At 56.7% G+C, this 25,881-nt stretch overlaps 1 protein-coding gene across 4 annotated transcripts in view; it reads left to right on the top strand.

Moving 5' to 3' along the window:
* The window catches only part of LPCAT1 (lysophosphatidylcholine acyltransferase 1), a 61,835-nt gene that overhangs the window by 14,315 nt on the left and 21,639 nt on the right, over nt 1–25,881 (top strand). For 3 of the 4 annotated variants that reach the window (XR_012413557.1, XM_005556556.5, XM_073993121.1), the window contains exons 2-5: nt 7,109–7,251; nt 14,177–14,391; nt 19,464–19,576; nt 21,049–21,109. Coding sequence is in view for 2 of the 4 variants with exons in the window: in XM_005556556.5 (XP_005556613.3) it covers nt 7,109–7,251; nt 14,177–14,391; nt 19,464–19,576; nt 21,049–21,109 (532 nt within the window). In the remaining 2 variants the exon portion in view is untranslated. Of the gene's footprint in view, nt 1–7,108; nt 7,252–14,176; nt 14,392–19,463; nt 19,577–20,542; nt 20,878–21,048; nt 21,110–25,881 lie in introns of those variants that run through there. The other variant, XM_073993120.1, reaches the window with a different exon arrangement.

Raw genomic sequence — 25,881 nt, 5'->3', positions numbered from 1 at the left:
ATATCCTGTGGAGTCGGGATAATTTTTTCTCCAGAATTAAAGCAGCAGTGTCGGGATGCACCTTCAGGAGGGAGGATTCCTGTGAGCTGCCTCCACTGTGCTAACCGTAGAGCTAGGGAGTGGCTGGCACTGAGCATCTGCCGCGGCCGCCTGTGCGGGGTGATGCAGCCCCGCGTCCTTCGAGTCTCCGGGCCCCGTCCTTCGGGCAGCCTCCACTCCACCCCGCCTTGTTGCAGGTGCATTGGAGCCCCTCGCTGACTGGGGCACTGCAGTGTGACATCCCCAACACGCGGGTTCGGAGGGGCTGCAGCATCACTGCGCCTGGTGCGCCTCACCAGCTCCCCTGCCGGGCACCACGATGGTGTGAGTGCGCCTGGTGCGCCTCACCAGCTCCCCTGCCGGGCACCACGATGGTGTGAGTGCGCCTGGTGCGCCTCACCAGCTCCCCTGCCGGGCACCACGATGGTGTGAGTGCGCCTGGTGCGCCTCACCAGCTCCCCTGCCGGGCACCACGATGGTGTGAGTGCGCCTGGTGCGCCTCACCAGCTCCCCTGCCGGGCACCACGATGGTGTGAGTGCACACGAGAGGGACCACATGTTCTCTGGAGACCTTCGTGTCTTTGGGTTCAGCACTGATTGTGAAACGCTGGGCGATGCTGGGGCCTGGGGCTGCTTTTGGCCCTGGTGGCCTTGGCAGAGACGAGGGAGGGGTTTGCCAGCTGCCTGACATCAGAGAGCCTGGGCCTGGGCATTGTGACCACCGGTGCCTTCACTCAGAGACTTCCAGAGAGTTCCAGGCCAACATTAGGATGGCCTTGTTTACATTTAAACCAAGAGTCATCACTTTTATACTTTTTGTCATGGGAAATCTCAAACATAGGTCAAATGTCTTTCTCAGCTCAGGCTTCCCTAATAAAAATGCCTCAGATGGGGCTTAAACCACAGATATTGTTCTCTCACCATCCTGGAGGCTGGAGTCCGAGATGGAGGCACAGCAGGGCTGGTTCCTCCTGAGGCCTCTCCTGGGCTTGCAGACGGCGCCTTCTCCCTGCGTCCTCACAGGGCCGTCCCTCCGTGGGTGTCTGTGTCCTCATCTCCTCTTATAAGGACACCAGGCAGATTGGCTCAGGGCCCCCAGATGACCTCAATCCACCTTCATCACCTTTGTAAAGGCCCCATCTCCAGATACAGTCACGCTCTGGAGCCCTGGGGGTCAGAACATCAACAGGAATTGGGGAAGGGGGCCAAAATTCAACCCAGAACACCAAAGCAGTGATAATACGGTGGGCCTGGGACCTGCCCCCAGCCTGGAGAATGACGGTGTGTGGTCACGTGCACTCCCACTGCGCCTGCCCTGCTTGGTGCGGCTGCTGTGACAAAGGACCACAGACGAGGTGGCTCCTAAACAGCAGACATGGATTTCTCACCCTTCTGGAGGCTGAAGTCCAAGATGCCGGCAGATTCGGTGTCTGCCAAGGGCCCCCTCCGGGTCAATAGATGGCACCTCTGTGTCCCCACAAGGTGGAGGGGTGAGCGAGCTGCCTCGGGCCGCTGGTGCGTGTGGATCAGGAGGGTCCTCCAGCTCCTCCTTGTTTGCTGCAATGGATTTGGGCTGTGTTTTGTGGAGTTTTGTGTGTTGTGGAGTTGTGTGTGTTGTGGAGTTGTGTGTTTTGTGGAGTTTTGTGTGTTGTGGAGTTGTGTGTGTTGTGGAGTTGTGTGTTTTGTGGAGTTTTGTGTGTTGTGGAGTTGTGTGTGTTGTGTGTTTTGTGTTTTGTGTTTTGTGGAGTTGTGTGTTTTGTGGAGTTTTGTGTTTTGTGGAGTCCTGTGTTTTGTAGAGTTCTCTGCATTTTCTGATTGATTGCATCTCCTTGTTTTCATTGGGGTTTTCTGGAAGCTGGTGGTTGCATCTAGACCCAGAGAGGGTCAGTTCCCACCGGTCTGCTGTGCTGCTCCTGCACCAGGCTCGGTTGGCTGCTGCTGCACCCCTGCCACGTGAGTGTGTGTGAGCTGGGTAGGCCTCGAGCCAGCCCTCAGGACATGAGCCTCTGCCAGCTTCCTTGATTTGGGCTGCACCATGCTCCTGGAACTGCAGGCGTGAGCCCCCGCGCCAGCTTCCCTGATGTGGGCTGCGCCGTGCTGTCCCATCTTCCTTTCTGCATTTCCCACCCATGACCTGGAGTAAGCCTGGCTGAGGACCCCCGGGCCTTCTGCTGGGAAGTGGTATTTAGCGGCCGCAGTCTGCACCAAAGCTCTCCATGCATGTGGGCAGGTCACTGCTTGGATGCCCTGGTCTATCGTAGCCAACTTTCAAATAGTTCAGACTTCAGACAAAGTTCTTCATAGGATTATGCTATAAACCCTCATTTATGGCTCACACACAGGATGACCATATTGCTTCCTCCAACTGGCATTTCTCAGGTTAATCAGGGTCCTATGGTGACAGCCGGTTCACAGCCATCAGCAGCTTGTCTTAGGAGGGCCAGGTTGCAGGTCTCTGCATCTGCAGGCGTCCACAGTGTCCTCCCCAGTTAGCTGCCGCGCGGAGGCCTGACTTGTGGTGACCCGGAGTGTGGTCCATCTTCTCCTTTCTGAGTCCCTCCACCTCCCCGCATCCAGCCTCTGGCCACACTGCCTGGAGGCTGCTCCGGCTCCCCACGGCTGCCCGCCTTGGTCATGAGACAGCCTGCTTATCCCTGTCCGTGACTTGCAGTGATGTCTTGGGCCGCACGCTGCCCCTGCTGCCTCTGGTGAAGGTGCCAAGGGAGCTTCTGTGGGAGCCTCTGAGCCAGGGTGCTGGCCCTTGCTTAGGTAAGGAGAACTCTGCCCTCTCTGCCATGTGTCCCTGTGGCTTCAGGTCTGAAAACGCACGCCTGCTCTCTGTGGACACTGCAGAGCTGCCTTGGGAAGGAATGGCTGTGCCCAGTGCCTCCACTTTAGTGACCTGAGTCTCCAGCGACGCTGCCTGGGAGACCGCACGGCCAGGCCCGTTTCCTTAGAGGGCCATTGTTCTGGGAGTTTCAGGTCTAGCCAGGATTTTCTAAGAATTTCATTGCCTACCCAGCACCTCCCTTGGCCACCCCTGCCGGTGCTGAGGGCTTGGCTGCCGCAGCTGCCCCAGCCAGCTTCTCTCTCTCAGCTCTGCCATTCTGGCATCTCCCGGGGGGGCCAGAGTCCATCCAGACCCATCTGCACTAGGGCGTGGGAGCATGAGGAATGGAAGGATCCCAATGGGTGGGCCTGAGACTGGATGCAGGGGTGAGGCCTGTGGAGGAGGGTGGGCAGAAGGTGCAGGGGCATAGAAGCTTCTGGAAGGAGCCACAGCAGTCTCCCAAGCCCTGTTCTCCTTGGCGAGGGCTCTGGGCTCCTGTGGGCGGGCCGAGCCTGGCAGAGAAAGAGCTCACAGGCCCAGAGCTGGGTGAAGTGAAGACAGAGCGGTGGAGATGCCTGGGCTCTTCACTAGGAGCACTGCTCCTCCTCCTACCTGGGGCTCCCAGAGGCCCCCTCTCCAAGCAGTTTTCATGGCACTGCAGAGCAGAGCCACGCCCTCCCCATCTCCTGGAGGCCTGGGGAGCTCCTCCCTGGCTGTGTTCCCGCTCCACCCTCCACTCATCAGCCCTGTTTGCCGAGGGTCAGCGATTGCAATTGTGGCCCACAGGCCCCTCTCCTTGCTGCCACTAAGCTCAGAAGCGCAGGCTGCATTCCCTGATGCACCATGAGCAGACGCAAGGATGCATGGGCTGAGGGTCACATGGTCACGCCGTCTTCTGGGACGCCAACAGAAGTAGGTGCACTGACGGGTGGGGAGGGTCACCTGGTCAGGTATTCTTTCCCATGCAGGAAGGAGCCAGCACAGAGGGTCACTTGTTCACGCAGTCTTCCCCGTGCACTGAGGAGCAGGTGCAGGGATGCATGGACGTGTGGGGTGAGGGTCAGGTGGTCATGCAGTCTAACCCGTGCAGGAAGGAGCAGGTGCAGGGATGCGTAAGTTGAGGCTTGGGTGGTCGCCCTGTCTCCCCTATGTGCGCAGGAGCAGGCGCAGGGGTGCATGGGCCTAGGGTCACGTGGTCACACAGTGTGTCCCCCCACTGGGTGGCCCAGCAAACCCCACGTGCTAAGGAACCAGCAGCTTGACTACCCTAGATGCAGGCAGGGCCTCCCCACCCAGGGCTCATTCATGCCCCGTGTTGTTTGGGGATGGGCACTGCTCCCCCAGCCCCAGAGCCTTTTCCAGTGGGGGTCCCGTATGGAATGGCCTGGCCGGCAGTGCTGTTTCAGGAACGCCAGAGGTGGAGTGAAGCAGGCTGTGGGATTACAGATGTGAGCCACCATGCCCGGCCCAGCTGTAGGCTTTAACAGCAGAGCCAGGCTTGTGTACCCCGGAGTGGCCTCTTCCCAGCCAGTGGCCCTGGAGCCCCCAGGACCAGGCGGGCTGAAGGCCGAGGCTACGGTCTCCTCCACTGTGCTCTCCTCCACTGCAACAAAATATGAAACAGTACCAGTAGATGGGAATGGATGAAATATTTAAAACTAAATTTTACAAATAAAGGAAAAGGCTGCCCCTTAGATTTGTGGGATTAAATCGAGGTGGTCCTTAGGGGAAGCTGTGATCTAAATGTGAATATCAGGAAATAAGGTGTTTCTGAAAATAACGACGTGGGCTTTTCCCTCAAAAAGTTGAAAAGAACATTTGACTAAATTCAAAGCAGAAGAAAGAGGAACTCATAAGAGCCAAAATTAATATGATTAGGTCACAACAGAGAGAATGAACAAATCTGAAATGGTTCTGTAAGCAGATTGATAAAATAGAAAAGTATCTGGCGACGTGGGTTTGGAAGTTTTGGCAGGCACAGATAACGTTAGAAATGAAACCAGAGAGTAGCCTTGGTGTAAACCCAAGGAGAGTGTGGTGGGCAACTTGACTTCATTATCTTAAAGGCAGCTGGGGGGAGACCTTGGTAGTGGGAGGGGAAAATATGCCAGAAGCTTCCAGGAAGAGATTTCCTCATTGACAAAAATAGTGAGGTCAAGCCAAGGAAAAAGAGGGACTTTTAGGCAGTAGTGTTGGAAACAGTGAGGCAGCGCAGGAGCTGCCGGCAGGCATGGCCGCACGCTGGTTTCGCAGAGCGACCGCATGAGGAAGCTGCCGGGAGGAAGCGACAGGCGCGTCTTACTCAACAGGTGGTGACAGTCCCAAGCACCTGTTACCCAACAGACCTAGCAATTCCTTTTAAAAAACAATCCTCACAGGTAGCGGCACAGTACTGAAGCTGGCTTTTAGTGTTAGAGAGACTGTGACCGTGAGGCATCACAGTGGCGGATTAAAGTGGGAAACAGCACGTGGCTGCCCCCACAGGTGCAGGAAAGTCGCTCTGATAACGCTCAGCACCCACTCATGATTTAAAGCAAGACAAAGCTCGTGGAGGACGAGGCCTGGGAAGGTTTCTCGGCAGTAAAGAACGTTTACTGAACACCAGTAACATAACACGACGTGGAACAGTGACAGCGTCCCCAGTGGCGGGGTAACAGGTTTGTGGTTGCTTGGCGCAGCGAGGGCCATGCTGAAACGGGGGCCCCCGGAAGCGGGGGAAGGAGAGGCACATTCGAGGTCGCCACCTCTCACAAACCAAACATCGTCTAGATCTGCGTACCCGAGAGGCTGACCTGACCGCTGGACCCTGACAGGGTGGAGACACGGGTGGCGTGAAGCCGTGAGAGTGAAATGCACACTGCACATCCAAGACAGCATGAGAAAATGCAAACTAGCCAGTAGCAACTTCTATGTTGAGTACGTGTTGAAATGACATTTCAGATATATCGGGCAAAATGAACTATGTATTAAATTGTCATTCCCTTTAAATGTGGCCCCTTGAAAATTTAAAATGACGCATGTGGCCGGCATGTTTCTCTTGGACTATGTGGGGTCTCTGTTGAGAACCCAAAAGAATCTAGGGACAAACCAAGGAAACAGAGTGGGAGCGCTCCCATGACAGGCATCAGAAATTAGGGATGGCTGCTGCTTGGGAGCCGACTGCAATCTGTGTCTCCTGGGTCTTTTCTGTCTCTGCACAAAACCTGCACCTCAGGACTGGTGTTTCCCCTCACCCAAAGCCTCCGGCCCCTCTGCATGGAGTCCTGCCCGCCGCCCAGAGGGACCTCCATCCTCAGACCCTGGGCTGCCTGGGATCCTGCAGCCTTGGCCTGCCCTGGCGTGGGGGCCTGCCCTAGGCATGGGGGGCCTTCCTGAGCCCCCATATTGACCTGCACCCCTGCCCTCCTGCCAGTCCACTCTCCTGCGCCGGGTCTTCCATTGGCTGGAAAGTCACAGCTTCCTTCTGCCGCCTTCTCTGTGGTCCGAGGTCCAACCTTGGACCAGCTACCTCCCCACGTCACCAACACTGCCTAGGGTGGCGTGTGCATTCTCATGCCCACATAAACGATTTCAGGGGAAACTGCTGAGTGAGGCCTGGGGGGCTGGGGGCTGTGTCCTGGGGGGCGGAGCTGCCTGGGAATGTGTCCCGTGGGTCAGAGTGGCCCTTGAATTTGCAGGAGAAGCTCCACTGTGTTGTTCCCAAGCCACTCGCTTGGCGGCTCCAGTAAGGAGGTAGGAAGCCGGCAGTGGGCGTGGAGCGTGTCAGTCAGCACTGGTCGGTGTCCACAGCCATGGTGAGGGCTGGTCAGCATCAGCACCAGCCAGCCTTGGTCAGTGCCGGTCAGTGCCAGTCACTGTTGGTCAGCCTTGGTCAGGGCTGGTCAGCACCAGTCAGCCTTGGTCAGTCTTGGTCAGCACTGGTCAGCACTGGTCAGCCTTGGTCAGCTGGTCAGCCTTGGTCAGCGCTGGTCAGTGTTGGTTAGCCTTGGTCAGCACCGGTCAGCCTTGGTCAGTGCTGGTCAGTGTTGGTTAGCCTTGGTCAGCACTGGTCAGCACCGGTCAGCCTTTGTCAGCCTTAGTCAGTGCTGGTCAGCCTTGGTCAGCTGTGTGCCAGCTGTAGCCCCTCCCCAGTTCTCCACTCTGCGGGGCGTGTTGTCCCCCTGGGCTGACCTCCGCCGGGTGGGGAGCTGCCTGGTGTCCCACATAGATTCTCTGGATAACGCCCCCCTCTGTCCGCAGGTGGCCCTCATGACACTGACGCTCTTCCCGGTCCGCCTCCTGGTTGCCGCTGCCATGATGCTGCTGGCCTGGCCCCTCGCACTTGTTGCATCCCTGGGCTCTTCGGAGAAGGAACCCGAGCAGCCCCTGGCCCTGTGGAGGAAGTAAGTTGAGCATGTGCTGTGCTCTCCTTGTGGGGGGGTCGTGCGGCCAAACAGTGGGAAACCATTCTCCCAGTGGGGTTGTCTCTCCACCCTAGCCCATCCGTCCTTCCCTTCCGAGCCCAGCATCCACCAGGGCTGCCACCTCCCAGTGGGGACTCGGCCACCTCCCTGCTGCCTCCTTCTTCCACGCCTCCGCCACAGTCCTGCTCTGAGGCTTCATTTTCCAGTGCTCTGCAGGACGTGTGGCCACTGTTTCAATCCTTGAGCACAGAGATCCCCCTACACCGTGGCCTTCTCTGCTCCGGAACCTGCCGGGGCTCCCTGTTGCTGATGGAAGTCAGGCTTCTGGACACCCTCTCCTGGCTTTGTGACTCCAGCCCCCTTACCCCTCCCACCTCAGGCCCTCAGCTCTGGCCCTGTCCATAGTGGCCTCCCCCAGACCCTCAGGCTGTGAGTGGACGACCTCTTGGGCTGCACTGACAGGGTGCCACAGTGACATAGGCCTCCTGCCTAGGGAGGTCCCCACCGGAGTGGCCCCCATGCAGAGGCAGCTGGACCTGATACGGTTGCTGTGGGCCCGGGAGGGGCTGTCTTCCAGGTGTAAGCGCAGCAGCAATGAGGGGAACGGCTGCTCGGGGAGCAGGTGGCCGCCGTGACATCTCCTGCCAACCTGGTCTTATTAAAAGTGGGCTAAGTGGGAACAGGTTGCCGCATCATAAAGGTTCAGTGACTTGACATCAGAATCACCATTTCTGGCCAGGCTTGGAAAAGCAGAAACTGCTCCCCAGGGCCAGCAACTGGCAGGAGCCAGGCCCCAGCCCTGCCTTTGGACAGGAGGCCCGGGCCCTCCCCACCCTCCGAGCCTGCATGTCAGCCAACACTGGCCTGGCCTGCTGCCTGCTGGCACCGCCCCTCCAGGGCCGTCTTCCCCTTGCTTTGTGGACCTAAACTCTTCCTGCTTTTAAGCACAGAATATAAATAAAGCACAGCTACCCGATGAGGAGTACATCTAAACTAAAGATCCAAAACAGACCACAAAAAATTAAACTAAATCACAATATTTTCTTGTTTCATTTAAATTCCTGAAAGTATCTGCCATTAGCAAATGAAAATGTTGAGATATCATAAATATTTTGATAAATATTTTCAGTGTCTTAGAAGTTATCACTCATGTCCTATAACCACAGCTCTGACAACCCTTCCATGTGTTGTTAACGTCTCTCATCGTCCTGAAGGGGCTCCCAAAATCTTTTATTCAGAAAGAGGATTATTAGTAGTTAACGGGAGGCTGCTGCCTGACTGTAAATAAAGTTTTACCAGAGCACGGGCACGCCCACTCGCCTGCGTGATGTTCAGGCTGCATTGGTGGGGAGCCGGGCCAGGTGGTTGGGACAGAGGCCGTGTGGCCGTAGAGCCTAATGCATTCACTGCCTGGCCGCCGACAGGTGTAGTGGACATGCCCAGGCCCCTCCTTTCTCTGGAAAGTGTCTGATCTGTGAGCTGTATGTACACCAAAGTGTTCATGGCCAAGAGGCTGACGGGAGCTGACATCTGCCTGAGCTTCGGTTCTCCTCGATACCCAGGGCCACACTCAGACACGCAGTTAGGTGCAGGGGAAAGACGGCCACTTAGGGTCCCGGGTTTGCCGCCCCGTTGCGTGCAGACATGGTGCAGTCGTAGTTGAGGGCAGCCTGGGCGCTGGGGTCCCCTCACTTCGGGCTCCGCTGAGCGGGTGGACGTTGAGCAGCTCGCTGGGTGGTGGTAACCTGGGGCAACCTGGGTTCTTTAGGGTGATGGGATTATCACTGGCTTTGGTTCTTCATTTTGCCTTTCTAGATTTTTAAAATTCTGTTTGAAGAATATGCTTTATCTCGAGGTTTGTTTTTGAAATGTTTTAACCATAAGATAGGAATTGGGTATCAAATATATAACCAAGCAAAATAGATCAAGGCCATATCAAAGTCAGGCTTTGAGTTTTGCTGAGTTGAGAAGCCACAGCTAGGAAGTGGGGGTTCTGTGGTGTTAAGCTGCAGGTGACCTGGCTGAGTGTGCTGCTGTGGGTCGCAGTGGCTTCATGGTGCTTTCCTGGCACCCTTTCTCTTTACCCCTGTGTCCTTGTTGGGCTGAGCTCCCCGCCTCCTCTGTTCTATCTCGGGAGGCAGCAGCCCAGTGCAAGCACAGGCTCCACTTTTCAAAAATAGACGGCTTGGGGCAATTTTCCATTTCCCCGTGCTAACCCTGGTGGCTTTTCTTATCTATGAATAATTGACTTGGCTTCATCAGGCGGTAAATGGACCACGACAGACTCTTATTGAGACGCTTTCCTGTGTACATCTCATGCACACGCACAGCGTACCATGACAGTGACACGCTGGGATTCCTGTCACCTCTGCTTCATGAGATCTTTGGGCATCTGGGTCTGTGGAGACTCACTGTATATCATTCTGTGTATGTGTGCAGAGAGGGTGTATGTGAGAGTGCACACGTGTGTGTATGTGTGTACATATGTGCATGTCAGTGTGCATACGTGTGTATGTGCATGCACGAGAGTAGGTACATGTGCATAGGTGTGTGGTTGCATGTGTGTATGAGAGCAGCCGGTGCAAGTATGCGTGTGTATGAGAGTGTGTATATGTGTGTGCTGTGTACATGTGTGTATTGCATGTGTGTACATGTGAGTGCATATATATGTGTGTATGGATGGATGTCTATGTATCGTGCACATGTACGTGTATGATGGCATGTACGTGTGTATGAGTGTTGTGACTGTGTACGTGTGTGTATGTGTGTATATGTGCAGCGTACCTGTGTACAGGTGTCCACATATGCATGTGTGTACATATGTGTATGAGAGTATATGTGTGTACATATGTATGAGTGTGTGTGCATGTGTGTATGAGTATATATGAGAGCGATGTGTGCGTATGTGTGTGAATGTGTGCCTGTGTGTGTGCAGGTGAACGTGTGTGCATGTCAGAGAGTATGCACGGATGCTGGTGGGCACTCAAGCTGCCCGTGCTGCCTGGCATTGAATCCCACCCCTGGAGCTCCTGGCGTCTCCTTCAGCAGCACCAATGAAAGCTCTTTGGTGCACAGTCCTGGGCTTGGCTTGGTGCTTGAAGGGAAACAGAGAACAAACCCTGAATTCTGAACTCCCCAAAGGGAAACCTAGTCACAAAAGCACCGTAGTTAGGGACGCAGGGGATCAGGAGAAAGCTGGATTTGAAGTAGCAGATTCAGAGTGTACCGCTGAATAATAATTACGTAGTCGGTGGGGACTTCAGTTGGCTCACGTTATGCTCTGCTCTGCAGTTTTGAATAGATTGATGTTGAATTAAAGCATTTTTGCTGAATGTAAGTTAGTGTCATTCAAACCTTCCTAAAATAAAAATCTTAGGCTTTCAGTGAAAGAATGACACAGTTTCGCGAAAGGCACTATTTTAAGTTACTTTCAAAACACACAGTGTTGTAAAAACCGTAGCATCGTTTTGCAAAACCCGACCATCTGGGGCTGGATCCTTGACCGCTGGCCAAGTCCTGAGCTGGGCCAGGCCCTCCAGGGGCTGTCCCTTGGCTGACTGGATGGTTCAGATGATGGTGCCCTTTCCTGAATGCTCTGTGTGGGAATGTCCGTTCCCAAGTTTGGGGATGCCATCCCCGTGATGACTCTAGGTACTCCGCGTACGTCGGCCTGGAGGTTGGAGCTTGAACTTGAGCATCGATCCACTTTATCTAGTCTCCCAGAAGCCAGCAGCTCCTGCCACCTGTGTCTCAGCCTGGGACTGCCCCTCCACACCTGCAGCCCAACACAGCTCCCCCACCAACTGCCCAGGGGCTGTCCCTGACCCAGCTAGGCCGGTCCACATGCAGCACCAGACTTGGCTCCTTGAGGCCCTGCCAGATGTGGCCCCAGGGCCCCTTCCCTTGCCCTGCCCTACCGGCACTGTAGCCAGCAGTCAGGCTGTGTACCTGCGTACAGGTCCTCTCCAGGGCCCCTTCCCTTGCCCTGCCCCACTGGCACCGTAGCCAGCAGTCAGGCTGTGTACCTATGTACAGGTCCTCTCCAGCGCCCTCTCCACCTCTTGCCTCCGGTCACAGCAGAACATTTGGAACCTGCAGAGCCGCGGCCTGGGCATGCCCCTCACGCTTGGCTGTGTGGGCCTCCCCCGCCCACCTCCACACGCCAGCTGGGTTGAGGGGATGAAGGCCTCAGCGGCCTTTCTCCTTTTTCCCCTGCATGTTCTGGAGATTTCCTCCTCCTCATTTCCCAGGCTTTCCGGTGAGTTGCTTGTCTCCCCAGTGAGAGTCTTGGTTTCTGAGAGTGTTTTCTTGTTCCTTGATGCCCCTCAGAACCCCCGTTCTTCCTGACTCTCTTGGCGATGGTGGATGTTTTGCACCCCTCTTCTGATGCCCACCCTTTCTGTCTCCTTGGGGTCAGGCCTCTGCTTCTCTGCCATGCAGCCGCTCTGCTCACACGTCTCAGGATTCTTGGGTGTCGTCTGTGTGAGGACGGTAGGACCGAGTGGATTTCCCGGGGGTGCTGATGGAGATCCCCGCTCCTGTGTATGCAGATAGATCCATCTCCTGATTCACACTCGCCTGGGAACGGGCTGCCCAGGCACCTGAGCACCTTGGGCTTGAGCTGGCTGCCTTTGCCTTGGGGTGAGTGGGTCCTGGGTCCCCCACCCCACAGCGAGCGGAGCTTTTCTCTAAGGCCGTCATCTGCACCAGCAGGCCGGGTTTTCACACGTGGATGGTTTAGGTATGAAAGTCCTCCAAGATCTTTAGAGAGAAAGCAGAGGCTGTTTTTTCCCTTCCCCAACACCCAGTACATTTCCCCTGAGCACGGTCTGACCCTGCAATTCGATTTGGGGGCTGGCAGGTATGTTCCTCCAAGGGCTGCCCAGGTTTGGATCCCTTTTTCTCTGCTGTCCTCTCTCCTGCCCCTGACCCTGTCCGGAACCAGCTCCTGTGCCTGCCACAGCCTCCTCTGCAGCCTCACTTCTCCTTCTCCCGTTGCCTTGTTTCTTCCATCTTAGGCATCAATTGCTGTCTGTTGGCTTTTGTTTTTGTGCTTGTTTTTTTTTTTTTTTTTTTTTTTTTTTTTTTTTGTGGAAAATAACATGCGTACATAAGAGTACATCTTTATTTTTTAGTTTAGTTTAGTTTTCTTGAGATGGAGTCTCACTCTGTTGCCCAGGCTGGAGTGCAGTGGTGCAGTCTCGGCTCACTGCAACCTCCTCCCCTTGGGTTCAAGCAATTCTCCTGCCTCAGCCTCCTGAGTGGCTGGGATTACAGATGCCCACCACCATGCCCAGCTAATTTTTGTATTTTTAGTAGAGACAGGGTTTCACCATGTTGGCCAGGCTGGTCTTGAACTCCTGACCTGAGGTGATCCACCTATCTCGGCCTCCCAAAGTGCTGGGATTACAGGCGTGAGCCACCTTGCCTGGCCAGAAAAGTACATTTTTAAATGTTCAGCTGAACAGGTGGTGGAGAAGTGCAAGCCTGTGTAATCCCTCTCCTTTAGAAAAGCAGCATCCTGGGTTGGTCCCCAGCGTCTCCTTAAGTAACTACACCATTGTTTATCATCTGCATACACAAAGGCCGTTCCAGGGTGGCCCCGCGAGAGGCTCTGTGCTCTCCTAGCAACCGCCTTGGCTCAGATCCATGGGGACCCCTGTCCTGGAAGTCTTCTGAGAGGATCCTCCATCCCAGGGGAATGTGAATCCAGTAAGGCTTCAGGCTCTTGCTTCTCTGTGCCGTGGTTTTACCCAGTGTGATCCCCCACTTAACCCAGTGGCCGAGTGAGACGTGGCTTTTCACGAGGGTGAACCATGTTCTCTGTGGACTAAGGTGTGCGTGGCCTGTGGCTTCTCACACACCATGGCTGTTCTGCTGCCTGTCAATTCCCTGACGTGTGGAATAACAGCCTCATCTGTAACCTCATATGAAAGCAAATACACACATTTAAAAGGCTAAATTTGTATTTTTTTTTTTTTGAGACAGAGTCTTGCTCTGTCGCCCAGGCTGGAGTGCAGTGGCCGGATCTCAACTCACTGCAAGCTCCGCCTCCCGGGTTTACGCCATTCTCCTGCCTCAGCCTCCCGAGTAGCTGGGACTACAGGCGCCCGCCACCACGCCCGGCTAGTTTTTTGTATTTTTTAGTAGAGACGGGGTTTCACCGTATTAGCCAGGATGGTCTCGATCTTCTGATCTCTTGATCTGCCCGTCTCGGCCTCCCAAAGTGCTGGGATTACAGGCTTGAGCCACCGTACCCGGCCAATTTGTATCTATTTTAAAAAGAGATCGAGGATACACAAATTCAGTTAACCTAGGCTGATTTTTACTTTATTTTCCAAATTTATTGGCCATTTAATTTCTTCCAGAAACAGCTCACTGTAATAACACAACGCCTGGTTGTGGGAACCCCGGGCTTCCTGTGGAGATGAGGTGGGGACATTCGCACGCAGGTCTCAGCTTCTGCTGTCAGCTCTGAGCCCCTCCATATTTCGATATGCATTTTAGGGGTTTTAATGTTTTTCCCATTTCAAAATGATGGGATGCTGGTAAATAAGTTGCTAACATGAAGGTCCGAGGTCTTCTGGCCTGGGGCTTGTGCTGTCTGTGTTCGGGAGTCTCATGCTGTTTTAGCACTGCCTGTCGCGTGGCCGTGACCGCCACACAGGGCCCCGACCTCCCTCACAGGAGCGAGCGCAGCCAGTGAGGGCACGGCGGAGGCCAGGAAGGCGCGGCGTCTTGTCTTCCCTCACGCAGATGTCCCAGGAGCGGCGACCGCACGAAGCCCGTGGCCTGGACTGCGCCGTGGAGGGCCCTCCCGTGGGACTGCCCCGTGCCTCACACAGCCTCCGAGACCGCGGACCCATGCCCGTGTGCCCGCGTGACGCAGCGCCCTCTTTTGCAGGGTCGTGGACTTCCTGCTGAAGGCCATCATGCGCACCATGTGGTTCGCCGGCGGCTTCCACCGGGTGGCCGTGAAGGGGCGGCAGGCGCTGCCCACCGAGGCGGCCATCCTCACGCTCGCGCCTCACTCATCCTACTTCGACGCCATCCCGGTGACCATGACGATGTCCTCCATCGTGATGAAGGCAGAGAGCAGAGATATCCCGATCTGGGGAAGTGAGTGGGACCCCCCTGCTGGGAATGAGCGTTCCCCCCTCCACTGGGAATGAGAGAGCCCCTGCCACTGAGAATAAGAGATTCCCCCCCTGCTGGGAGTGAGGGTCTCACCTGCTGGGAATGAGAGTTCCCCCCTCCACTGGGAATGAGAGAGCCCCCCGCCACTGAGAATAAGAGATTCCCCTCCTGCTGGGAGTGAGGGTCCCCCCTCTGTTGGGAATAGTGAGACCCCCTCTGCTGCTGGGAGCGAGGGACCCCCCTCTTCTGGGAATGATAGATCCCTCCCCTGCGAGGAACGAGGGACCCCACTTGCTGGAAATGAGTGAGACCCCCCTGCCAGGAGTGAGGGACCACCCCACGCTGCTGGGAGTGATCGAGCCCCCACCGCCGGGCACGTTGGCCTTTCTCCCCATTTTCTGTGTTGTGGTTTCCTGTGTGATTTTCATTGTTGTAATTGTTATTTTTATTGGCACCTGAGTGCCTTCACCATCATAACAGGCTACGGTGCTTGCTCCAGGTCTGCTTGGCGAGGGTGGCTCTCCTTTATCAGATGGCAGCTCTGGAAGTCTTTGGGGCGGCAGTGCACCCGGGCTGTGCCGTGAACCCAGGGGCCTGAGCACCTGGTGCTGCCGTGACCCCTCACCAAAGCCGGGGGCTCACTGCGGCAGAGACCCACCCTCTCGTCATCTGGGGACCAGATGTTCAAAATCAAAGCGTCTCTGGGCCAAAGACCCTGTGGGGCCCCTTCCTGCCTCTTCCCACTCTGAGGGCTGCAGGCGATCCTGGGCTGTGGCTGCATCGCTCTGCCTCTGCCTCAGTGGTCGACTAGCCTGCCTCCTTCCGAGTGTCTCTCCTCCATGTGTCTCTTATAAGGACCAGTCATTGGATGATCCAGGATGCTCTTGTCTTGAGATCCTTAACGAGTTTCCTCTGTAAAAACCTTTTTCCAAATAAGGTTCCATTCACAGGTTCCAGGGTCAGCATGTGGACCCATCTTTGGGGGCCGCATCCCATGGACTCACTGCTCTGGGAGGACTGTAGGGAGCCCTGGAGCCCTGCGTGGCCCCTCACCCAGCTGTGTGCAGCCCTGACAGCCAGAGCTCTGTCCTCGGTGCTCTTCAGGGCGGCTGGGCCTGTTCTGTCCTCGTGCTTCCTTCACAGGTGCCATCAGCACAGCACAGCACAGCAGGTTCTGGGGCACAGCGGTCCTGGGTTGGCAGTGGGCGGTGCTGCGGGCAGGAGCTGCAGGGAGGAGGGGCGTCGTCTGTGGCCGGGGCCCTCACCTGGGCGCTCCTGCCGGCTGTTTCCACGCAGCACCTAACGTGAGCATTCATGTGACAGTTTTCTAGAGAATATCTGGGGGGGACACATTCTGTGGTGCTGACCACTGAGGGTGGCGGCCACAGCTGGGATAGGAAGGCTGGAAGTGGGGTGAGGAAGCCCCGGCACGGCCGGTGGGAGATTGGGCCTGCAGCAGCCAGAGGGTGTCCAGACTGTGCCTGCAGCTGGGCAGTTGTGGGTGGCCTGAGTCTGCCTGGGACAGGCCTGGAAATCAGGGATGGTCCTTGGTGGGACTGGAGGTTCTAGGGCTGGCTGCATTCAGCTGGCTGGGGAAGCCTGGAGGAGGCTGGACAGGCCGGCAGTGGAGGGAGATTGGACTGCAGGCACCATCCGAGTGATGGCCTTGGCTCTCACATGCACCCTGCTCTGCAAGCTCCACTGGCCCGTGGGGCAGCCCCAGCTCCAGTCAGCACCGTTTGCATCCTGTGGTTCCGGCACACACAGGAAACCACATTTGTGCCCCCACCGAAAGGCCCGTGGTCCTTCGTCATCCGCTCAGGGAGGGGGATTGTGGAGCTGTGTGCCCAGGGACCCTCGCAGCTGCAGGGGTCCTTGGGGAGGGGGCTGCCCACCCAGAGTGAACCTGAGCGTTGGCCGGGCTCTCCCCGTGCCGTTGGTGCTTCCCTGTGGAGATCACCAGCGTGAAGGAGTGTTTGGTACGGTGATGCTGGACGTTGTAGTCCCATCTTTCTAGAGGCCCGGAGTCCACCTCTTCAGGACCAACCCAGGTGGCCCAGCACTGCCCTTCATCTCGGCGCAGCAGGAAGAATGGCCGCGGCCGTGCTGCTGTGTGCGGGGCCCTCGTGGAGCCCTGTGTGCTTCTCGTCATTTCAGAGATAATCCCCGGACCTGTGAGGGAAAGGACAGTGACAAACAGGCTTGTCAGAAATTTTTGTTAGAATTCAAACTTAGCAGGAACCACATTTTGCTCCCTGCTGTCCTGACCTGAAAGGGCCATCATCCTGGGGCGTGGCTGATGACTCCTCTACTGGGCCCCTGGAGCACCCTCTGATTCGGGAGCTCAGAACCATCTCCCCAGGCTCCAGCTCAGAGATGTCTCCCCAGGTCCCAGCTCAGAGATGTCTCCCCAGGTCCCAGCTCAGAGACGTCTCCCCGGTCCCAGCTCAGAGACGTCTCCCCAGGTTCCAGCTCAGAGACGTCTCCCCGGTCCCAGCTCAGAGACGTCTCCCCGGTCCCAGCTCAGAGACGTCTCCCCGGTCCCAGCTCAGAGACGTCTCCCCGGTCCCGGCTCGTGGTGACTTCTGGTTCCTCTCGTGGACCCTGTGACAGCTCACAACTTTGTTGAAGACATGAGTGTTGAAAAATGTTCAAAATATTTTCTTTTCTTTTTTTTTTTTTGAGACAGAGTCTCGCTCTGTCGCCCAGGCTGGAGTGCAGTGGCCGGATCTCGGCTCACTGCAAGCTCCGCCTCCCGGGTTCGCGCCATTCTCCTGGCTCAGCCTCCCGAGTAGCTGGGATTACAGGCGCCGCCACCTCGCCCGGCTAGATTTTTGTATTTTTTAGTAGAGACGGGGTTTCACCGTGTTAGCCAGGATGGTCTCGATCTCCTGACCTAGTGATCCTCCCGTCTCGGCCTCCCAAAGTGCTGGGATTACAGGCTTGAGCCACCGCGCCCGGCCAATATTTTCATTTTTAGATGTATCAATACCAATTAGAGTGATCAACCAAGTGGATTTTTTTCATTTTCACGTTGTTAGTTTCCTTTCAGTGACCTTCATATCTGTACCATCTATTTACAAACCTTGTCAAGGAAAGTTTGAGGCTCAAATGCCCAAAAGACAGTAGAACGCTGTCACCTTCTTGCTGGCAAAGTGCGCCAGTCCCAGTGTGGTGTGCACACGGCGTGGTGACGCCCTTCGCTCCTCAGGGCTCCCGGGGAGGGGCTGCATCTCCTTGCTGTCCTCACCGCCCAGTTCTCGGTGCTCGAGTGTGAAACGCACCCCGGGCAACCCACCCGAAGATGCAGGACCAAGACTTCGCTGGGATGCAGAGTCCTCACCCTGCGTCCCCCACATTTACCCCGGACCCCACAGGAGCGTGAAATGCCCCCATGCCACTGTTCTTTTCTTCGCCGTTATAGACAACTTCTGAAATCTTGACTCTGTTCATGAAACAAACCAGCTGACAAGATGGCGAAGGTGGCAGGGTGGCATCTCCAGACCCCGTGTGCCCTCGGGATGACCATGGGACGCTTTGGCCAAAACAGTGGGCACCGAAAGACCACGCAGTCTGGGCCATTTCTTTCACGCGTGCGCCATCCTGTGAGACAACTCTGTCATTCTTCCCTTCTTCTGATTTCGTCCTTTTTGGCAGAGTTGGGAATAACCAATGAGTAAAGATGAAATAGTCCTGGAATCGTGAAAAAGCAAAATGATTCAAGACATAGGAAAGACCACAGAGACCCTCGTGTGTGTTTGATTTTACAGGAGGTTCCCACAGACCCAACAGGCAGCCACAGGACAGAAGGAATTTTCTTTTTTTGGCTTCAATTTTCTCATTGTTCTTGGAGGAAAGAACCTCCAAGAAAGAATGAAAGTCATGAAATGCTACTCCTTACAAGTAATAAAAACACGAAGAAAAGAAGCTGAACTGGAAACTGAACTGGGGTGGGGAGGTGGCGATGACCTGCAGCAGCCTGGGAGCCCATGGTGGGGTCGGAGACACGCTCAGTTGGCCTGGGGGGCGCTGTGGGTGGATCCTGCTCACCGTCCTCAAAAAGGAAGCTCCACTCGGGTAGTTTCGTTTTAAAGTCTTCAGAGTTTGCTCTTCTGAGAATTGCGTTTCCACGTTCAAATCCTTTTGCAGAAAGACAGGTGCCGTGGCCGTGTTGCCCTGGTTGAGCACCAGCCTTCATGGCAGGGTGTCCCTTGTACCCCAACCCCGCACCTTCCAGGAGGCCGTGGGGTGCCGTGGTTAGAACTGGGGCTGCGCTACAAAGCACCACAAAACTGGTGGCTTAGAGCAACAGGAATGTATTCTCCCGCATCTGGAAGCAGAAGCACCAGAACAAAGTGCTGGCAGCACTGGGCTCTTCTGAAAGCTCCCTCAGCCCTCCTGGCTCCTGGCGGGAAGATGCTGGCTGTGGCCGCATCCTCCCATCGCCTCCTTCATCACTGGCCTTCTCTCCCTTTCTTTGTCTCCTCTTCCCACAGGGACCCTCATCTGGGACTTTTAGCTTGATCGTCTGCTTTGTCTTCTCCTCCCATAGGGACTCTCATCCGGGACCTTAAGCATCTGCTGCCACCTGTTTCCAAATGAGGTCCCATTCCCGGTACCAGGAGCGAGGACTTCAGCTTGTCTTTTAGGGGATGCAGTTCAAGCCACACGGGGTGGGCGGGGCCCAATCCACGCGACCCGGCACCTTCAACCCTGTCCTCTGTGAAGACCAGGACTAAAGACTTTCTGCTTCCTGGTGGTTGTCTTTCATTGACTTCCGTTCTGTGCTCCGTGTCCTCAGTGGGTGCCGTGGACTTGGTGTTTGTTACTTGTGGCACTGAGGACACAGGGCTTCCTGCTGTCACAGATGTGGGAAGGCCAGGTGCTGTTCCCGTTCCCTCAGTCAGGGACTCACAGCCCACCCGTGGCACAGCCCCTGGGGCATCTGGAGACTCCTGCCCCACTGGGCACCGTGCAGCAGCCCCCTCATTGCCCAGCCCTGCCTGGCAGGAGCCATGCATTCCACGTGATCCGTCTCCCCTCCTCTCTTCCAGCTCTGATCCGGTATATACGGCCTGTGTTCGTGTCCCGGTCAGACCAAGATTCTCGCAGGAAAACAGTAGAAGAAATCAAGAGACGGGCGCAGTCAAACGGAAAGTGGCCGCAGGTAACGCACGCAGCCCCGATTGTGTTTCAGTGGTTTTATTCTGAAAGATGCGAACTTCGAGAGTAGGGAGGAAGAAACCGGGGCCCTTCCTCTGGGGCTGGATTCCGAATCTCTTCTCCTAGTGAGTACGTGAACTCAGGAGGGTGCTGCCAGGCACATTTGGTTTTGGCACCCAAAATTTAAAGTTAAAGTAAGGAAAAACAATTCTCAGACGCATCAGCTTCCTGAGTCATCTTTTTTGAACTAAGTTCTGACTCAGAGCATTGCTCATCCACCCTCCTGTTGCAGTCTGATTTTGGAGTTGATGTGTCAGCCTGCTGTGTGTTGGGTGGTTCCAGAAGTCCCGGAGTAAACTTCCTGGTCTGTGTGCTGGTTCCCAGGCATCATTCAGAAACCCTGACCCCAGCTGTAGGGGCAGCTCGGCCAACATGAGCTTGGACGCTCTTTTCCTTCCGACTGAGCCAGCATTAGAAGCTGGACACTCACAGAACTGTCTGGGATCTGATTGCTCAGGAAGCTTTGCAGGGTCTGGCTGGAGCTAGCCCCTTAGAGGGTTGTGACTTCCAGGGTGCCCCAGCTCTGCCCCCACAAGCACAGGCAGCCTCCTCCCCCACCCAGTTGGCCTGCCTGGCCCTGGGCTTGCCAGGGTGAGTCCACGCCGGCCCACCTGAGGTCTGGGTGGACCTACGCCGGCCCGCCTGAGGTCTGGGTGGACCTACGCCGGCCCGCCTGAGGTCTGGGTGGACCTACGCCGGCCCGCCTGAGGTCTGGGTGGACCTACGCCGGCCCGCCTGAGGTCTGGGTGGACCTACGCCGGCCCGCCTGAGGTCTGGGTGGACCTATGCCGGCCCGCCTGAGGTCTGTCTTCCTCGCGGGGCCCGGAACTGAAAGCAGCCTGCAGGGCTGGGAGTTTGAGTGCAGTTTCTGCTTCTGCAGGCCGGTGTGAATGGGAGGAACCGAAACCGCAGTGTGGAGGGTGCTGCCTGACTGGGGCTCAGCTCCCCTGCTGATCCAGCCCATTGCTGGGGTCCCAGCCCTCCTTCGGCTCCATCAGCCAGGCACTGCCATGCGTGGGTCTTTGCTCTCCTCTCCGCCTTCGTCCTGAGGAGAATGAGTGCTGCCCCCAGGGGGTGTTTATGTTGTGCCAACCGTGGGTTCTATTTAGTTGCACCTGGTTCTCATAGCGTCTGAGAGGTGGGCGCCGCGATGACCCGGCTTTCCAGGAGCTGTAGTTGAAGAAGACAGATGCCGTTTGTGCGTGGACGCTGCTGCCACAGTTTCAGAAAACCAGCAGAGCAGAAGTCAGTGTGTGCTTCCAGAATGCTTTTTAATAATTTAGATACTGAATCTGATTCCAGTGTCTAACTTATGTCAGTAGCAAAGAAAATATATTGCGAAGATTGGCATCTGTAAGCTCTGAATTATAATTATGTACAGTTTAATGCTGATCTTTTTCTTCCTCCCACTTCCAGATAATGATTTTTCCAGAAGGAACTTGTACGAACAGGACCTGCCTAATTACCTTCAAACCTGGTATGTAGTTTTCTTAATTGTTTATTGTTCTTCTAGAGAAAAGGAAAATGTTAAAGTAATGTTTCTGAAGAATGTGCTGTGCCCATAAGAACAGTTTCTGCTTTTATCCTGTATGCTGGGGTTCTTAGAGGTATTCCTAAGAAAAGTCACAAAATAACTTGGAGAATTTGAGTCACGGATTATCGTGTTTACAGGAAGATGGAGAAGTTACGGTTTCAGGTCGTTTCCAGTGAGGTGGAGACAGAGGTTTGCCTCTGTTTTGAGATCCAGGCTAGGGGAGTCCTGGGTCCACAAGGGGCCTCCTTGCCTTTGAATGGTTCAGGGTGCCCTTCTTGGCCTGCAGTTCACCCCCAACACCCGCTTGGGAATCCCAGGTGCAGATCCCTGTGAGCCATCCTCAGATGCCCAGGGCCTCAGGTCCCCAGGTCCCCAGTTAGACAGTTCTTTCTCCCTGGGAAGCGGGGACTCAAATGCATGTGAACTTGGGTCTCTCTCGCAGCAGTTGCCTGAGTCTAGTGTTGTGTCTGCACCCATGACGTGGGAAGTGTTGCCGTGAGCAGGCATTGGGTCTCTCCCGCAGCGGTCACCTGGGTCTAGTGTTGTGTCTGCACCCATGACGTGGGAAGTGTTGCCGTGAGCAGGCATTGGGTCTCTCCCGCGGTGGTCACCCGGGTCTAGTGTTGTGTCTGCACCCATGACGTGGGAAGTGTTGCCGTGAGCAGGCATTGGGTCTCTCCCGCGGTGGTCACCTGGGTCTAGTGTTGTGTCTGCACCCATGACGTGGGAAGTGTTGCCGTGAGCAGGCGTTGGGTCTCTCCCGCGGTGGTCACCTGGGTCTAGTGTTGTGTCTGCACCCATGACGTGGGAAGTGTTGCCGTGAGCAGGCACTGGGTCTCTCCCGCGGTGGTCACCTGGGTCTAGTGTTGTGTCTGCACCCATGACGTGGGAAGTGTTGCCGTGAGCAGGCGTTGGGTCTCTCCTGCGGTGGTCACCTGGGTCTAGTGTTGTGTCTGCACCCGTGACGTGGGAAGTGTTGCCGTGAGCAGGCGTTGGGTCTCTCCCATGGTGGTCACCCGGGTCTAGTGTTGTGTCTGCACCCGTGACGTGGGAAGTGTTGCTGTGAGCAGGCACTGGGTCTCTCCCGCGGTGGTCACCCGGGTCTAGTGTTGGGGTCTGCACCCGTGATGTGGGAAGCGTGGCGGTGAGCAGGCAGCAGAGTCCACTGTTCTTTCTGCGCTGAGTCTGTTTGGAATTCTGCATACCCTTGGGCATGTCAGAGGGTCCACCCGGATCCTGTCGTCTCCCTTGGGCTACTTTAGAAAGTCGCGGCTCTCATCAACTGTGTCCACACTGGGGCACGCAGACCTGTTCTCCGGGGTTGGGTCAGAGCCACGTGGAAAAGCCAGCACCTCGCTCGGACTGGCACCGGCCGCCCTGCCTGTGGGGCCGCACAACCTGAGTGTCTGGGCTTTTATGGGAGCTGGGTCGAGGAAGTGTGCAGTCGCTTGCCTACGTGTGCCGCCGTGGTTTCCGGGCCTGTGGCCATCCTCCTCCTGCTCAGATGCGCGTGCTCTCACCCTCCACCCTCCTTGGTGCAGCAGGCAGATGGCAGGTTTTGTTGCTAGCAGAGCCTTCAGAGTGCAGCTCCATGGGAGGTACTGGGTCTTCCCGTTCCACTGTCTTCACCACGTGTGGTTCTGAGTCATTCTGATCAGAACCAGAGATGCAGAGGGTGGAGGCGGCACCCAGTGACCAAGAATCCACGTGCCCCCCCCACACTGGGCCCATGCCTGGGCATGGCCTGTGGGCAACCTTGATGAAGGCTGAAAGTGGGCTGTGTTTCCAAGGCTCCAGGGAGAAGACAGCTGGCAAGTACGTCAGGTCTTGTTCCTCGGCGGGTGTGGGGCCGGGGTCCGTGCCGGGCCCTGTCTTCAAGGGCAGGCGTTCCTCGGGAGTGGAGCCTCGTGCCTGCGGGGAGGCCCCTGGGGAGGGCCATCGCCTTGCCCTTTGGAGCTGGCAGCCCTCGTGTAGACGTGAGGAGGGCGTGTGAGCACCTCTCAGCACATATCACAAAACCGAGGGGTGTCACGGCGGTGCCCGGTGGGAGCTCACTGCGTGCAGTCCAGGAAGGGCGCTCACTGTGCCGCACGTGGGTTCCACAGCGTCTGGGGAGACAACACGGCAGCTTGATCCCATCCCCGTCTCCATTTCCAGTGGGTCCAGCTGTGAGTTCCGCATGTCACCCTCAGGCACAGGGTTCCGGCTGCCTCGAGTCACGTGTTCGGAATCTCGCAGGCCCTCGTGCGTCTTAGCTGGGTACTTTTTAGTGAGGTTTGGAGCCTCCTGTTTGGAGGTGAAATGGGTGTGTGGTGCGTGATCCTGACGCCTCATGGGGGAGCCCTCCAGAGCTGTGGGGTTCTCCTGCCTTGAGCCTGACGCCAGAGGCACCCACAACCTCCCTGGTGTCTTGGGCTCAAGCTGCCCCAGCTCCATGGTGGCCCGCCCACTCAGACCCCTCCCTCCACCTTCCATCAGATCGCCTGATGTTGGGGTCACGTTGCTGGGGTCACCCCTGTTTGGGCACCACTGCCAACTCCCCGCCTTCATACCCGGAGACCTTCCTGCATCGGGCCCAGCCTCCAGCCTCAGGCTCCTGGAGCCTCTGCCAGGGTCCTCCTGGGCATGGGGGCCTTCTTTCTCCTGAGCGTCTCCTGTCTGTGCTGCACTGTCCACCTGAGTCTCCCTGTTGCAGACCCAGGCCAGGGGTGCCAGGGAGTCCCTGGGCTTGGCCGCCTCTGAGGTGGGAGTGACAGAGCTCAGCAGAGCCCCGTGGGGTCTGCTGGATGTGGTGGGTTCCGGCAGGGCTGGGACCCTCAGGCTCTGCAGGGATCGAGTTGCACCTGAAACAGGCCCATGTGGGGCCTTCCTCTCCAGTGTCCACACTCACCCTCTTTGTCAGAGGGCACTAGAGCAGGATCGGCTGACTGGGTGCCTGGAGACCCCCTCCTGGAAGGTCCTGGGCCCACACCCTCCACATGCCCACACCCCACCTGCCTGCCAGCTCCGAGCTCTCAGAGCAGAACACAGACAGTGAGAAGGCCCTAGGATGCTGCGTGGGTCCAGCGATGGCACCGACTGCCTGAGGATGCAGAGGCTGGGCCTGCCGAATGTGGCTGCCGGGAGTGGACGCAGCTCTCCCTGGGCCACAGTGGCCTCCCTGCACTGGCTGTGAGCAGACATGGCTGCGGTTCTCCCTGGGCCGCGGTGGCCTCCCTGCACGGGCTGTGCCCAAATGTGGACATGGCTCTCCCTGGGCCATGGTGGACTGTTTCTTCCTGTGGGGTGGGCTGTGGGGGATGGGCATTATGAGTAAGGGGTGATGGCCTTCTGGGGGCCTCAGGGGTCTCTGCTGAGCCATCTTCCAGCCTCATTATTGCAACTAGTGAAGTTAGACCCATGCCCAGCACAAGGTATGTGTGAATATGGAGGTTTCTGCGCAGTTTAGAAGCCTGCGCCTCCTCCCCTCAGCTTTGTTCCTGCGTTCAGGAGCCCTGGGCTCTGACTCCCTCGTCTTGGTTTCTCCCAGCCTGACCCTTGTGCAGCCTGCCCTGGGTGCCTGGTGCTGGTGGGGTCTGGGTGCTGCTGACCCTCAGGGGCCCCTGGGAGACTAGGGAGGCCGGAGACCCCTGCAGACTTTCCCACCGGGATTTCCATGAAGTCACTGACCTTTCAGGCTCGTGGGGGGGTTTCTGCGCTCTTGGGGACTTTCCCAAGCGGTCCCCAGTGTGTTGAGGTGTTCTTTGATTCTTACTGAGTTTCTTCAGTGATGTCCCCTTGACATGTGGTTGAGACGGTCAGCTGAGCTGCAGCAGCAAAGCCATTATCACCCGCAGCAGCTCTCGCCACTCCATGTGTGCTCCTGGGCTCGGTCCTGGGCAGTGAGGACTGTTTTCTCCACACTGCATGTCTGAGGGGCTGGGGCTCAGCTGCCGGGCGTTGGAGCTGGGGCTTGAGCCTGGGTCTGTGCCAGCCCTGCCGTCCTCCGCCTCCCCTGACACAGCCAGCCGTCCACCTGGGTACACAGAAGTGCAGGGTGAACTGTGTGAGCTCATTCCCAGATGCTGCTGAGCCCACAGCAGGAAAGGGGCAACCCAGCACTGGACATGGGGGAGCTACGGCACACAGGCCAGGGACTTGGGGTGCTGGCTGGACACCAAGGCTGCAGGCGGATGTCCTGCATGAGACGAAAGCTGAGTGGGTTGGGCTGTCAGCTCGAAGTTTCAGCCCTGACACGGGCCTCTGGCCTCAGGCCACCGCGAAAGGAGAAATGGCCCTGGGGACAGATGCTCCTGGCAGCTCCAGGGGCAAACATGGGCTCCATTCTCCCAGAATCGTGCAGAATCCTGCAGCCAGGACCAACCCAAGATTCTTGACCACAGTGGCACTCGCTGGCAGCCTGGGAGGAACGTGCTGCCTGGGGATTGACCTGTGTGGCCTCAGGTTGTCAGGCAGCGGGGGAGCCCTTCTCAGACCGCCTGTCCTGTTCTAAAACTTGAGTACTTCTAATGCCTGAGTTTTCCAGTTAAAAACAAAATCTTTCGATAGACATTTAAATAGAATTTAAAATAGAAACAGAATCCACAGAGTCCATGGTGCCTTGCTCCAGTCTGCAAGGGCACAGCTTCAGCCAGTGAGAAGGCGGAGCGGCAGCTGGGTGCGGCCACAGTTCCACTGGGAACGGGAAGGTTCCTGAGTCTCCGTGGCCTGTGGCT

Source organism: Macaca fascicularis, chromosome 6 (genome assembly GCF_037993035.2).
Source record: "Macaca fascicularis isolate 582-1 chromosome 6, T2T-MFA8v1.1".
Classification (NCBI taxonomy): Eukaryota; Metazoa; Chordata; class Mammalia; order Primates; family Cercopithecidae; genus Macaca; species Macaca fascicularis.
This window is presented reverse-complemented; position numbering and strand designations above follow the sequence as displayed.